At 38.0% G+C, this 14,957-nt stretch overlaps 2 protein-coding genes across 4 annotated transcripts; one reads left to right on the top strand and one right to left on the bottom strand.

Moving 5' to 3' along the window:
- Window positions 1-891: 891 nt before the first annotated feature.
- On the top strand, window positions 892-6,426 carry LOC111783291 (homeobox-leucine zipper protein MERISTEM L1). The gene is made up of 11 exons (XM_023664213.2): window positions 892-960; window positions 2,027-2,295; window positions 2,999-3,116; window positions 3,226-3,414; window positions 3,936-4,361; window positions 4,444-4,545; window positions 4,633-4,833; window positions 4,923-5,097; window positions 5,174-5,445; window positions 5,524-5,619; window positions 5,719-6,426. Exons 2-11 carry the CDS (start codon window positions 2,057-2,059, stop codon window positions 6,088-6,090), a joined length of 2,190 nt encoding a protein of 729 aa, XP_023519981.2. The 5' UTR covers window positions 892-960; window positions 2,027-2,056; the 3' UTR covers window positions 6,091-6,426.
- A 157-nt stretch (window positions 6,427-6,583) lies between these two features.
- Window positions 6,584-14,262, bottom strand: PCFS4 (PCF11P-similar protein 4). Of its 3 annotated transcripts, none has more exons than XM_087120588.1 (7): window positions 13,712-14,262; window positions 13,337-13,438; window positions 12,968-13,216; window positions 9,722-10,468; window positions 8,249-9,142; window positions 7,600-8,151; window positions 6,584-6,839 (listed from the first exon to the last, which is right to left on the bottom strand). In XM_087120588.1, the coding sequence occupies exons 1-7, from the start codon at window positions 14,084-14,086 to the stop codon at window positions 6,714-6,716; spliced, it is 3,045 nt and encodes a 1,014-aa protein (XP_086976714.1). In that variant the 5' UTR covers window positions 14,087-14,262; the 3' UTR covers window positions 6,584-6,713. The 3 variants fall into 3 exon arrangements, with proteins under 3 accessions (XP_086976714.1, XP_086976715.1, XP_023519452.2); XM_087120589.1 differs by having other exon boundaries at window positions 9,722-10,453; XM_023663684.2 differs by lacking the exon at window positions 6,584-6,839 and adding an exon at window positions 6,930-7,303 and having other exon boundaries at window positions 13,712-14,261.
- Window positions 14,263-14,957: the final 695 nt, after the last annotated feature.

The raw sequence follows: 14,957 nt of genomic DNA, 5'->3' as shown, positions 1-14,957 counted from the left end.
TTTTAAAAAAAAAGTTACTTTCATGTTTTAAATTATTATTTTTACCACCTCGGTCAAATATGTATTACTATGACATCCGAGTAAACGAGAAACATATAAATGAACAGTGACCTCATCTCGATGACTAAAAAAACCTTAAAAATATTGAACGTTAGTACATAAACAAACAAGTACACCTTTTTTTTTTTTTGTAGGTTACTGATAGGAATTTACTGAATGACCTCGGCCGATTGAGTAACTCTTGGACAAGAGATTTATACATCCAAGTGTTTCGCCTTGAGGCACTCGTTCTTTTTGTGGAAAAAGAAGAATAATACCATGAAGTTATGCATTGACTATCGAAAACTAAATAAGGCCACTGTATAAAAAAAAAATAGTATCCCGTTTTAAGAATAGACGATTTGTTTGATCAATTATAAGGTGGGTCGGTATTCTACAAGATTGAGTTAAGGTCCAAATACGATCAGTTGTGGGTTAGAGAGGAGGATATGCCTAAAACGAGTTTTAGAAGTCGGTTTGGGTACGTGAAACAATTTTATGTTAGGTGAATACTTAGTGAAAATATAGATGTTGTAGGAGAACGTCGGGACCATCGAGAAATGAATGGAAAAGCAGCGGTTTCATCTCTTATTCCACGTTGATATTTAGTGTGTTGATGGCTTCCCAACTGTTTCATCTCTCCATATTTAGTCCATTTTGGCCATTACTGCTTACACCCACTTCTGAACCTTCTTACCATTATTTATAAAACCCAAATTCAATCATCAAAAACCTGACTCTGCCCTTCTCTCTCTCTCTCATTTTCCCCCACAACTCCACAGAACAGAAGAGAAGAGGGTCTTCTTTGCTTTGCTTTGGGCTTCAACACACTTAACCTTCACACCTCGCTCACTCGCTCACCCCAATGCATCTCAACCGATTCTAACCTCCACACGTCTCTCTTCATCATCGTTCGACCAGGTGATTATTCTTCTTATACTTATATCTCTTCTATTACAGCTTACCATATGTGTCTTGTTATTTCCATATTACGTGGTGAATTAAGCAAACATTCTCAGTCACATCATCATTTGTGTATGTAAAACACTATTTCCTTCGACTTCTCCTATAATCTTTAACTATCTCTTCTTTAAATACTATATATATTTTTTTTTAGTTTATAATTTTACAACAAACAAGCCCAACTCTCCCGAATAAATAATTTTTTTTTATTGGTGTCTGGATTTCTCATTTAAATAGAGAACGGAGAACGAAATTGAGAGAGATTTTTCCCGGATAGTTAAATGGGGTCGAGGATAAGGATTCCATTCTCCGTCCCCTGCAAAAATAAATAGAAAATGTTGCTAGGATAGACAGGGACAAGGAGGAAAAAGGCTTTTCCTTTTGAGTGTAAACTGGTTTTGCTTTTGATTTCTATAGAGGACTCGTACCAATAGAGATGATAGTATTCCTTGTTGAGAATTGTTGGGAGGGAGTCCCACGTTCTCGTCAAGGGATTGATAATGAGTTTATAAGTAAGAAATGTTAAAAACTAAAATCAAAGCCACGAGAGTTTACACTCAAAGTAAACAATATCATATCATCATGGAGGGTCGTTATTCCTAACCCTACTTATAAATAAACTCTAAGATTACTCTTTGTCCAACGGTTGGATGATGAAAGTCCCACATCGTCTAATTTAGGGAATGATCATGAGTTTATAATTAAAGAATACTAACTCCATTGGTTTGAGGCCTTTTGGGAAGCCCAAAACAAAGCCATGAGAGCTCTAAAAGCAAAGTCACGAGAACTTATGCTTAAAGTAGACAATATCATACCATTGTGGAGAGTCGGCTTATGCTTAAAGTGGACAATATCATATCATTGTGGAGAGTCCGCTTATGTGTAAAGTGGACAATATCATACATTTGTGGAGAGGGTTGTAAAAATGAAACGTAGTGGTATGAGTATGAACGCGTAATTAATAAAAGAACCCATTTGTGGGTGCATCATCTGTGTGCAATAACAAGTTGTAATTGTTATAAAGGGGGGTTTGAAGATCAAGAGATCGTAAGAGATGTTGGGAGGGCATGATTATGAAGACCATCATGATGAGGAGGATGTTGTTCTTCTGGAGATGACCCAGAAAAACTTCGAAACAGAGCTGGAGAAGTTTGGGGAAGATGATCAGTTGGAGAGCAGCAGCAGATCGGTGAAGGACGCCGCCATGGGAGAGGACCCATTTCTTCACAATCACACTAATAAGAGGAAGCGTTACCATCGCCATACTCAGCTTCAAATCCAGGAAATGGAAGCGTAATCATCTTCTTCTTTACACTCTTTTTAATTGCTTCATTGCTTTCATTATCTTCTCATTACCTGCTTCTTTAATACAATGTTATGCATTAAAAAAGGTTTAATAATTTCAAAAATAAATTAATGGTCCGATGAAAGTCCACATCAGCTAATTTAAGAAATGACCATGAATTTATAATTTAGTAATACTATCTACATTGCTGGCAGTAAGATAGTAAGGCCATGAGACAGTAAAAACATGAGAGCTTATGCTCAAAGTGATAATATTATACATCTAAGATTAATATCTTTTTAAAATTGTCCTAAAACACAAAATTAAAATTTATTTTTTACTTTTTATTTTTTTATTACTGTGGTGAGTGTTTACCTGGTTTAAATATGTATATATATATCAAACTATTTTCTTTAAATTTTAAATTTTGGGTTTGATTTATGAAAATTGTTTAAAAATAGGAAAAAATTGCTAAAAAAAACTTATAAATAGAAGTAATATTTATAAATTTAATTTTGTAAAATAGAAGAATAGAAATGAAATGGTTATCAAAATGGGACCTATCTCAAAAAAAAAAAAAAAAAAAAAAAAAAAAAAAAACTTTTTAATAAATTATTTAATCGCATGCAATAAAAAGAAGAACATTATGAATTATGAATCATAGGTTAAAAATGAATTAATTTGAAGATAATTGAATGTGGAACGTTACAGGTTCTTTAAGGAATGTCCTCACCCAGATGACAAGCAAAGAAAAGAGCTGAGCCGTGAGCTAGGGCTGGATCCCCTCCAAGTCAAGTTCTGGTTTCAAAACAAGCGTACCCAACTCAAGGTCTCATTCTTCTCTGTATTCATTTTAATCATCTTTATAATCATCATTGCAATCATCATTATCCGTCCAAATTTTAATGGTTTAATCAATCTGTGCGGCACTAATTAAGGCTCAACATGAACGCCATGAGAACGCAATCTTGAAGGCTCAAAACGAGAAACTACGAGCAGAGAACATGCGGTACAAAGAAGCTCTAAGCAACACCAGCTGCCCCAATTGTGGCGGCCCTGCGGCTCTTGGCGAGATGTCCTTTGATGACCAACATTTGAGGATCGACAATGCGCAGCTAAGAGACGAGGTAATCTAGCTACGGTTAAGAATTGTATGATATTGTCCACTTTCAGCATAAGCTCTTAGCTTTACTTTGGGCTTCTAAAAAAGCTTCGACATGATTGTTCCCTAAATTACCTAATGAGAGACTCCCTCTCAACAATTCTCCTCTCGAACGGAGTACATTATAGAGCCTCCCTTAAAGCCTGTGGAGCCCTCGAACAACCTCCCATTAATCGAGGCTCAACTCATTCTTTGGAGTCTTTGAACAAAGTACACCCCTTTGTTTGACACTTGAGTCACTTGTGACTACACCTTCGAGGCTCACAACTTCTTTGTTCGACGTTTGAAGATTCTATTGAGGACATAGATCTGATACCATGTTAGGAATTACGACTCTCCACAATTGTATGATATTGTCCATTTTGAGCATAAGTTCTTATAAACTCATGATCATTCCTTTACTTAATCAGTATAGGACTCCCTCCCAACAATCCTCGCCACCTTTTAATACTCAATTTTATTGTTTAATGTTGTTTTACCAAACAGATTGAGAGATTAAACTCAGTTGCTAGCAAGTTTGCTGGGAAGCCATGGGCTTCCCATTCTCGCATCCCGCCCTGCGCCCTTGATCTTGGGGTTGGCAGAGCATTGCAGCCGCCCCAAGCAGAGTTCTTAGGGGAAATTTATGGAGTTGGAGACATGTTGAAGTCTGTCACTACTGAAATTGATAAGCCAGTGATCGTTGAGCTTGCTGTTTCAGCCATGGAAGAACTTTGCAGAATGGCTCACGCAGGTGAACCCTTGTGGGTTCCTGGGGAAAACTCCATGGAAATGCTTAATGAAGATGAGTACCTCAGGACTTACTCTACAGGAATTGGCCCAAGAATTCTGGGGCTCAGCTTTGAAGCTTCAAGAGAAACTTCCATTGTGGCTTTCAATCCTTTAAAACTTGTCGACATTCTCATGGACGTCGTGAGTACTTTCACCTTTTTACTCTTTATTTCACTTATTAGACATAAAATTCAATTTTTTAACGTCGTGATGTATATTTCAGAATCAGTGGTCAAACATATTTTGCGGGATTGTTTCGAGAGCGTTGACCCTCGAAGTTTTGTCAACGGGAGTCGGTGGCAACTATAATGGAGCTCTCCACGTCGTATGTTCTCACCCTTTTTTAAAGATTAAATTACAAGTTTGATCATTTGACTTTCTAATTTTGACATGTAAATTGTTATTTGTGAAGATGACGGCGGAGTTTCAAGTTCCATCTCCTTTAGTTCCGACTCGAGAAAATTACTTTGTGAGATATTGTAAGCAGCAGACAGATCGGAGTTGGGCTGTGGTCGATGTCTCGCTAGACTATTTACGTCCTACTCCAACGTCAAGGACTCGAAGAAGACCGTCGGGTTGCTTAATCCAAGAACTTCCCAATGGTTACTCAAAGGTCCGTTTTAGTTCTTTGAATTAAGCTGAATTTAAGCTTTGTTTGATAACTATTTGATTCATTAACGCGAAAACCGATAATTTGATCAGATTATGTGGGTGGAACATGTTGAAGTGGATGATCGAGCGGTACACAATTTGTACAAACGAGTGGTCACTTGTGGGCTTGCCTTCGGCGCCAAACGATGGGTGGCTACGCTTGATCGACAGTGCCAACGCCTGACCAACTCCTCTGCTGCCAATATTCCTGCAGTGGACATATGCGGTAAATGAACCCAACATCATATACTTTGTTAAATTATTTGGGAAGTGATCTAATTTACTAATAATTTTGTTAAAAGTGGTAACCGGGCAAGAGGGGAGGAGGAGCGTAATGAAGCTAGCAGAGAGAATGGTCAGGAGCTTCTGCAGTGGCGTTGGAGCTGCTTCTGCACACAATTGGACAACATTATCCACAATTGATTCCGACCATGTTCGAGTCATGGCAAGAAAGAGCCTCGACGACCCCGGGCGACCTCCCGGAATTGTTCTAAATGCAGCAACTTCATTCTGGATTCCAATTCCCCCTAATAGGGTCTTCCATTTTCTTCGAGATCAAAACACTCGCAGTCAAGTAAGGCTCCGTTGGATAAACTATTTATTATTTCAGTTTCGAACAATGATTATCTAAAAGGGTGTTCTTTTTTCCTAGTGGGATGTTCTTTCAAATGGTGGGTTGGTCCAGGAAATGGCTCGCATTGGCAATGATCGCAACCCGGGGAACTGTGTGTCGTTGCTTCGTGTTAACGTAAGTGGGAAATTTGTGGTTGTTGTTGATGTTGTTGTTGTTCTTCGTCAATTTCATTTAAATATTATCAAGAACTAAACGTGTTTAAACGCATAACAGAGTACAAATTCAAGCCAGAGCAACATGCTGATACTACAAGAGAGTTGCAGCGACATCAGTGGTTGCTACATAACCTATGCACCAGTCGACACCGTCGCTATGAACATGGTGTTGAGCGGCGGAGACCCTGATTACGTTGCTCTGTTGCCGTCTGGATTCGCCATACTGCCTGATGGACCTAGCGGCCCCGATGCGCCAGCGGGAATTCTGGAGTTCGGGTCCGGTGGCTCCTTATTGACAGTTGCATTTCAGATATTGGTGGATTCAGTGCCAACGGCCAAACTGTCTCTAGGGTCGGTGGCGACGGTGAACAGCCTCATCAAGTGCACGGTCGAGCGGATTAGAGCTGCGGTCATGTGTGAGCATCCATGAATTAACAGAGACAACCTTTTTTTTCAAAGAGGACAGAAGAAAAAAAGTTTGAAAGGTTAAGAGTTTTATGATGAAAAAGAAAAGGGAAGGAGTCAAAAACGAACCTTGTGTTATCCTTGCCTTGTGTTTGCAGGCTTGTCATGGTAATGGGTTCGGACATTGACTTCAAGTGCCAAAATGTTTAGTAATAAATTAAACGTTTTTGTTTCCAAGGTTTTGTAGTTCTAATGGGAGGATTTCTTTTGTTAATTTAATGAACAATTGAGGGTTGTTCTTGGAGAAAAAGCTGAAGAAACTTGATTGATATAGAAATTATGGTTATATTATTGCATTAAAGGTTAACTTCCAAGCTTGGTTTCGATCTCTGAGTTCAATTGATTTACATATGAAAGCTCAAAACGAGTATATCTAAAACGAGTCATCCTATGAGATCTTCAGCATAAAAGAACGCAATGACAAAACAGAAGTTTAACTGAATCGATAGTCGCCAAACAAAACAAAGTACTCGGAATATTGGTAACTCAAGACAGTTCAACATACTGTATTGTTCAAGAATTGTCGAAGTACAAACTCTGAATCAAACTTCATAACAGTTTGAACCCTCATCCCCCAAAAAAAAAACTTTAAAAAGAAGTAAAACCAGAAACAAGAGTGGTCCATGGTCCATAGCGAGTATCTTGGCTTCCATTTGAATGGAAATAAACATCGAGCAAGATCTGATAGCCGCAACTACAGCTCCATTCAACGCCCTGCAGATGTCAAGTCAAACACAGCATAGCATAGATGTAATGGGCAGGTAGGACTCCCACTCAAATTATTGATCTACATGAAGAATCACAAGTTTTAATGGCCGTGATTCACGAATCCATTCAATGGGGAAAACGTACAAGATGTTGCCGAACTAAAGCATTCAATTCGAACGTACAATACTAACCCTTTAAAGATGAGGATTTAGATCTAAGACTTTTAAGGAAATTCCACAGCAAAGAAGATGAAGGTTGGCCTCTTTTAGATTGCAATATACATATTGCGCATGAAATTTTCCATTTTAAAAATATACAATGATTCAAGCATAAGCCAAGTCATTCTAGCTATACTACTGTGAGAACAAGCGATCATTTGGAAAAACTTGTATAAGCTACAGCGAGAGTATAGACATCCATCTAGGCTAGCTCCGCAATCGTTTTCTTTGACTACCTTCTTCACTAACTCCCTGCGGTCAAAAGTTAACGGTGTGAGTTTTAAAAAAGCTAATAAATTCTTGCAGCTAACAAAGCACCTGGTATACATCAACGAGCCACCAAAAATAACTGTAGATTTCTGTTAAAATATTAACTTACCGTAACCCATCAGCTTAAGCTTTTGGGTTGATCAATGATTTAACATTTTTTTATGAAGTCCTATCTTTTCTTAGCTATCTCATAATTACATTATTTCTAGAGAATGAAACACAAGGAAAGACAGATGACATGGATCTAAGGGAAAAAAACAGAAAAGATATAAGCATACCCTTTGTTCATCTTGGTCAAAACTTTCTGAGGGAACCACATTAGATTCGGTCCTGCATTTAGCATGCACTATGGGCCCTAACTGAGATCTATCCATGCCGGCTGTTTGTCCATCAGGTGCATTCATGTAGACAGCACCCCTATACATCCACTCCTCTGTTTCATCACTGTAAAAATCATCAAAAGGTTCTCCACATAATGCACACGTTTTCTGATCCTCATCAGCGGGCACAGCCAGTTCTTCATCATCCTTTTTCTCTACAATGACCTCCGCAGGCAAAAATCCTGGAACTGCCTCTGTTCCTAAAGCCTCTGCACCGCTAAGCCACATGCTTGTACTTACAAACCACTTTCGAGAAGGCTTTTGTTTCCTACTTTTTGACATACGATTTCTAGTGACATGCCAATCCATATGATTACTATGCTCTTCCTGGGTCTTGAATCGAAGACCACAGGTCATGCATTGTCTAGGAAGATCAGCATATAGAGCAGTTATTGCAGAATCATGTCGCACCTTGAGTATATCTGGATTGAATTCTACCCCAACAGAATCCTAAACATTTAACTTTCTCAGTGGATAATATATAACAGTATAAAAAAATTTAATGCCCAAACTAAGCTATTAAGAGGGATACTACTCAGATATATACCTGTACAGGAGCTTTATTGTTCAATGAGATCAAACCCTGGGCCATGAGAGAACTTATCAGGCCAGAAAATGCAGTTCCAGGTTGCTGGCCAGGAACAAGGGATCCTGCCTTTTGAGAGATAGTAGGATGAGGCCCAGCTGGAAGGGGTGGCAGCGGCCCTTGTAAATGCAATGGATTACTGGGGCTATTATGAACAGGCAAGTTCCATTGCCCAATAGGGACAGAACTTGACAAACACTCACTAATACCAGGGCGAAGTCCTTGAGAACTGTATCCTTGACTCAAAGATGGAGCCATTAAATGTGGTAACACTGGAGGTACTGCTGATGCACTAAAACTATCATGCATGTCCTGAGATGGTAGAAATTGTGGTTTTAAAGGGATGGTCTGCAATTGATTTCCCTGAGTCAAAAGAATACGCCCACCATGTTGATTACCAACTTGTGGGGACTTAGTTGTATGACTTAGCTCCTTATTTCTCACGTTATTCATCTGCTGCTCAGGCAAAAAAGACCTATTTGCACGATTGATGAAAGCATTGCTACCATTTAAAGACTCAAACTGACTCTTATTGTGTCCTGGCACATGAAAAGGGGGCCTAGAGGGTGGGCAAGAGTCCGGAAGATTCACAGGATGCCTTTGGCCCATAGACTGTACAACTGATTGTGACTCCATGCTAGAGTCAAGAGCAGAAGAACCCAATCTTGAAGCAACGGTAGACCTATGTAAAGCATCATTGGTCGGAAGCTTGTCAACAAAAGGAGACATCTTCTCACCTCCAGATGAAGCTATGCCTCTCCCCAATAAAGGTATCTGGAAATTTCCTCCCGTTCCTTTAGTGCTCATGAGGTTCTGGGATGTCTGAGAAAGGTGACCGTGCATACTCCAAGCATCCTGATGATAGGAAAAACCCATACAATAGTTAACTTGCGGAATGCACAGTTCCTACTACATACTCCTCAACAGAACTATACCTATAATTTATTGAAGAAAATAATTACCAAAAGCATGCTCTCGAATCAGAACACAGATATGGGTCTTACACCTCTCCCAATAAGTGTCTCAGTGATTCAAAACAGAAAAAACTAGGGAAAGAAAAGGTGGTATATCACCAATTACAAAACTTTTACACTGTGGGAATCTAACAGGTTTAGTCTATAAGTGTATGATAGGAATCCAATGTTATAGAATAAGTGAAATCATGAGCAATTGAGAACATGAATTACACTAATTACTAATTCCTTTGATCTGAAACTTAAGAAGTCCAGAGTCGCAAAAAAAATTCAAACTGTAGTGTAAGCGTGTAATCCTTGGTGACAAAAAACATATCATGAACAGAGATACTTTACAATAACATTGGATAAAGACCAAGCAAAGAATGCCAGAAGCAAATGATAATAATGACGAGAATGAGATGAGAGATCAAACAAATTCAGTAACTATAGAAGAATGAATAGAAGAAGATAGCTGAACCTGATGAGACGAATTGCTTCTCATTCCAGGCTCTATAGACATAGCATTTGATCTGTCAAATCCCAATCTTGTCCTAAATCTTGAAGGCGGGACAGGTGGCTTAAACATATCATTACTTCTGCCTCTGTCAGCTAATGTGGGGCTCATATCTTCCCAATCAAACTCTTCTTCTTCAGTGTTCTGCCACGTTACTGGAGTCATCTTGTTGTCTATACCATTCATAGAAAAATGTTCAGCCTGTGGTGGATTGTCATTTAAATAACCTTTTCCTTTATCGCTTCCATATGCTTCAATTAAAGCTCTTGGTCCCTCAAGTGCACATCCATTTCTAATATTAAATGAAGTACTTTCAAGTCCATTAAGATTATCGTCAGGATATTGTTTTCTCCTCCATTTATTAGTATCCTCATTCCTATTAATCATTCTAAAACCTTCATAATCATATACATTCTGCGATGGTGAGGCTCTAACCGCTTCAAGTTCATCACCAACTGATTGTAGAGGTCTATTGTGTCCAATCCTTGAAGACAAAGACGATTTTGCTAGCTTTATATTTGCTTTATTTGTTCCAAGAGAAAAAGAATCATGGCTCATGCTTCCCATTGAATTAAACGCTTGAGATCCACCATGTTCAAGACCATCTGCATGATCATAGTCATACTCTTCATATCCGGGAGCAAGTTTTTTATCATGAACTTTTAGAGTTGAGGCCCCTCTTGCATCTGGGATATGCTGCAGAGCTAAAAGCTAGTTACATATTTGTACGTTATTTATTCACCATGAATGCAAGATATTCAAAAGAAAACAGAAAATTAACTATCCTACTAGCATTAAATTAAAGTCAGGGAATCATGTTGGGAGGTGTGGGTGTGTGTTTGTGTATTTCACACACATTTAAAGATATATAAGATGACGCACAACAAATGTATAAAATATGAATTTCATATTTGAACATGATCAACTCTACACAAAATCCCGAACAGTTTGAAGAACATGGATCTATCCTCCTTTTTCCAGCATAAAACAAATTTTGATGGTAAATAAATATACAAGAGGCAAACACCCAAAATAAGCCAAGGAATTATAAAAGAGCTCTCTTATTAGCTATAAACTATGAAGCACAGTTACTTCATTTGTGGTAGAGAATCTATGTCGAGCACGGATTCAACCGGATATGCTTTGGAAACATGTCTGATACATGAATCTGTTTCCCTTTTTAAATTTTTTGGATACACATGTCCCCAAGATACGTATAGGGGCACATGCTGAACCATTTTTTTTCCTTTAATTTGCTCAGCCCACAGCCTAGCCTAATTTAGAAGCCCACAATTAATTTGTGCTCAGCAAACAGCCCCTAATACATGCTCATTCCACCCAACTATTTAAATAAAAGAAAAAAAGCAAATACAATTAAAAAATTAAAAACCCTGACTATTTCCTTCATTTTCATATCTGCGATTCACAAACCAACTCCACTCCAAATATATATATATTGCATCCTCAATGTATCCGTATCCTAGTTGAAATTGATATGCCTGCATGTCCCATTGTATTTGTGTCTCGTATTCGATCTATGTTTGTGCTTCTTAGGCTATAATCACTTAAATAGGAAATAACATAATAATTCAAATAGTAAATCCCAACTAGAAAAAACAAAGACAATAGAATCTCATAATTTTTCTTTAGGAATTTCTTTGTCGTTGGAACTTTAAGGTTCCTCTTCAGCCAAATCTTCAAGAAGAAGAAGAAGAAGAAGCAATAGTACTTCAAGGCCATGAAACCTTCCCTTTCTTTTTTGAAGGGAAAGCTGCACACCATCAATTAAATAAACTCCTTGGTGCTATTCAGCAGGAGAGAAATTGGAGAGAATATCCCAAAGAGAGTAGGAGACCAAGAGAAAACACAGTTCAAAGATAAGTTCACAGCAGCTCCTATATTTGCTGGCACAGAAAGCATCAACTAGGCCTGAGAGGACAATTTGAAAGTTGTCTCTATACAATATCATTTGTACTCTACTTGCAAGACAAATGCTTAGCAATTCCTCTATTTACTAGCACAGAAAGCACCAAGCATGCGTGAGAGGACAATTTGGATGACTTCTCTATATACCATCATTAGTATTAATCCCTTACAGAATAATTGACCAGAGGAAGATCATACACTCATTGGGAACTTTACATCTCATATTTACATACCACAATCTTGAAGAATAATATTCTCTCCTGCTGCACGAAAAAAAAAAAGCTAACAAGTGATTGAGCTTCCACAGTCTTGTGTCTTGAGATGATCGAAGGATAACATTATCAAATTTTTAAGAAAGGGAGGCCACTCCTTGACTCCCCACCCTTGAATGATATACAAAAGGAAACATTTCATGAATGCAAGATATCTTACTAAATCTTTGACATCCCCAATGGAATTAACCAAAGCATACAATCTTTCAAAAGAATCACAAAATATGAAATTAGTGTACCCACAAACCTCACAAAACACCATCTCTCAGCTTGAATGAAAAGTGTTGCCTAAAAATGTGTAATCCTATGGGATGTTGAGTAGGAAGAAAGTACCTAGAAAATGTTCTACAAATTCATCCATAATGGGTTGGTTTAGTAGTCATTAGGACTAGCGAAAAGCTAAATGAGCTTAAAGAAATAAATTCAAGTCATAGTAGTCACCTACCAAAGATTTAAAATCCTAAGAGTTTCTTTGGAAATAAAAATAAAAATAAAAATAAAAATAGGGTCAGGCGACTGTCCAGCAAATTTATTCATATGTGCACAAGCTAGCCTAGACAGTCAAATATTTTTGAATAAATGACTGATAGAATAAATTCCAAATATGACTCCCTCACCCCCAAAAAGAAACATAAGCATTGTCCATCGAGCCTTCCCAAAAGAAATCTCTAATGACTTATTCCATCTTTGGAGTCACATTTGTTGGAGTCCTAAAAACTAATTGTTGTAGATAGAAGATTTGGAAGTACAAATTATGTGAAAGTTGACCACATCTCAACCAAATGCAACACCCAACCCCAACATAAATAATAGACGGCTGGGATGGACTAATCCAATTTATATATTTAAAAACAAACAAAAAAAACAAAAAAAAGTATTCGTTCACATTCACTAAATGAAGGCAGGGGGGATGACAAACAGCCAACAAAAGGATGCAGGATGTTGAATATTCTAAGTGACAGCATGCAGATGAAGCAAACCCAAAAAAGTAGCAAAAGAGATAGATGCTCACTTTATCCCCCACTGAGTGTTCCAGTTGACGCAAGTATTTTGGATTGACATGAATGCCATGAGTTGGCCGAGGAGATTCAGAAGCCCTCGAGGATGTCAAAGCTGAGGTCTCTTGTGTTGTTAGCTGAGAAAGTCGAGCCTCGATCTTCCGAAGGATGGAAGGTGGAAACACAGTTGACCATGTCCCAAAGAGGTGACGCATTGCATTGTGCAAATTAGGATGAACTTGCCTGTAAGCCTCGCAAAACACCTTAGCACCAAAAACGAAAACAAAGGATTGATGAGAACCTCATAAAATTCAAACTAATAGCGGTATGATCATTGAAAACATAAGAATCAAAAGTGTGGACCAGAAACCAAAGTTTCATACCTCAGGTAAACGAGACGAGAAATAATTGATGTATTCGTGCCCAACATTCTTAACAATGCTGTCCAACAGATATAATGAAGGAAGTTTTTGGTCAACCGGAACCTGCACGAAAATTTGAAATGATGAACTGGAACGTTCGCAAGGTCTCGAAAAATATAATCCTCAAAGAAGATAAAAGCCTAAATTCTATAGCCCAAATCCCCATCAAATCGAAAATAAGGAAGACGCGATAGATAGATAAACCCCAAAAGAGAGAAAAAAACAGTCTATTCGAAAGTATTAGAATACACTTACTTCATATACTACCAGAAATTGAAACGTTCGAAAGAGTCTTCTCAACTCAAATTAGAGGAAAACAAAATTACAGAAACGAACCTCTAGAATACGCGAACAAATTAAGTCGGCAATGCCCTTCCCATGTTCTCTCTGCTCTTCAGCAAGAACAGTAAGATCCGTAATGATGGGCTTCGAATTAAAAGTGAGCTCCGACAACATGAGCTCGTACAACTGCACGATATCCTCAGTGGTAGGAAGGGGCGCAACATCAAGGCCGGAAACCCTGAATTCGTCATCCCGCTGCTTTAGCTGAGCTCTAAACCGGTGAGCTATTGAAGGGGAAGGCTTTTGAGGCAACTCATTGGGCATAGCCCTACCGGTGGTGGTGGGGAGTGGGCGGTCGGATGAATATGCTAAAGTTCTAGGGTTTCCTCGTGAAATTAAGAGCTTTTCCGATTCCATGAAAGGATTCATGAAATACAAAGTGTGTCGATTGAGTTCAGAATTTTATCCCGCCAAGGAGGGAAGAGAAATGAATTAGGGTTTGTTCCCACCATAGAAGAAGCTAGAGAGATAAACCAAGAGGGGAGCGCCGAAGAGAGAGAAAGAGTTACGCTGTGACTTAGTTTAATTCTTCGCCGGGGAACAGTACCACCAATTTCCTCGCGACTTTAATTTTCAAAGAAGTAAAATTACGATTTTAACGCCCTCTTTAAATTACCCTTCTTCATTCTTTGAGGTTTGGAATGTAATTTCACTACCTATTTTTAAAATAAAAATAGTAACAATTCTTAATATTAAATATTTTTTATTAAAAAAATTAAAATTAAAATAACTATTCCCTCTCTCCCTCACTCCTCCTTCCGCTCCCCCTTCCTCCCGCCCGTCGACCTCACCGCCACCGGAATAGCGGGGGTCCTCGCCGTCGGCAACCAGTCGATATCCTTTTATAGTGATAGAGGAAGACGATGATGAACGAAGAAGAAGATTGTGATGGTGTGGCGACAGCCGCAGGTGGCGGAATCGCTTCGTCGGAGGAGCTCGGAGGACTGAAGGCGAATAGTTTTTTTTTTTTAATTATTATAATTATTATTTTTTAAAAAAAAAGTTACCATTAATTTAGGGATTAAAATATAAAAATAAAAAAATATATATTATTAAAATTCAATTTATACCTCTAAATTTTAGAGTTGATAATTGATTCAAATCTTAGATCTTATTTGACTTGTTAATATATTTATATGATTATAAACTATTATTAATTAGTTTATAATCTTATTTTGCATTATTAGTATTTTATTATATCAAATAATTAATATATTATATAATATGTATTTTAATTTAA

This window comes from Cucurbita pepo, chromosome 20 (assembly GCF_057944985.1).
Source record: "Cucurbita pepo subsp. pepo isolate OVF chromosome 20, ASM5794498v1, whole genome shotgun sequence".
NCBI classification, from domain to species: Eukaryota; Viridiplantae; Streptophyta; class Magnoliopsida; order Cucurbitales; family Cucurbitaceae; genus Cucurbita; species Cucurbita pepo.
The sequence above is the reverse complement of the archived record's forward strand: the minus strand, read 5'-3'. Positions and strand labels throughout refer to the sequence as shown.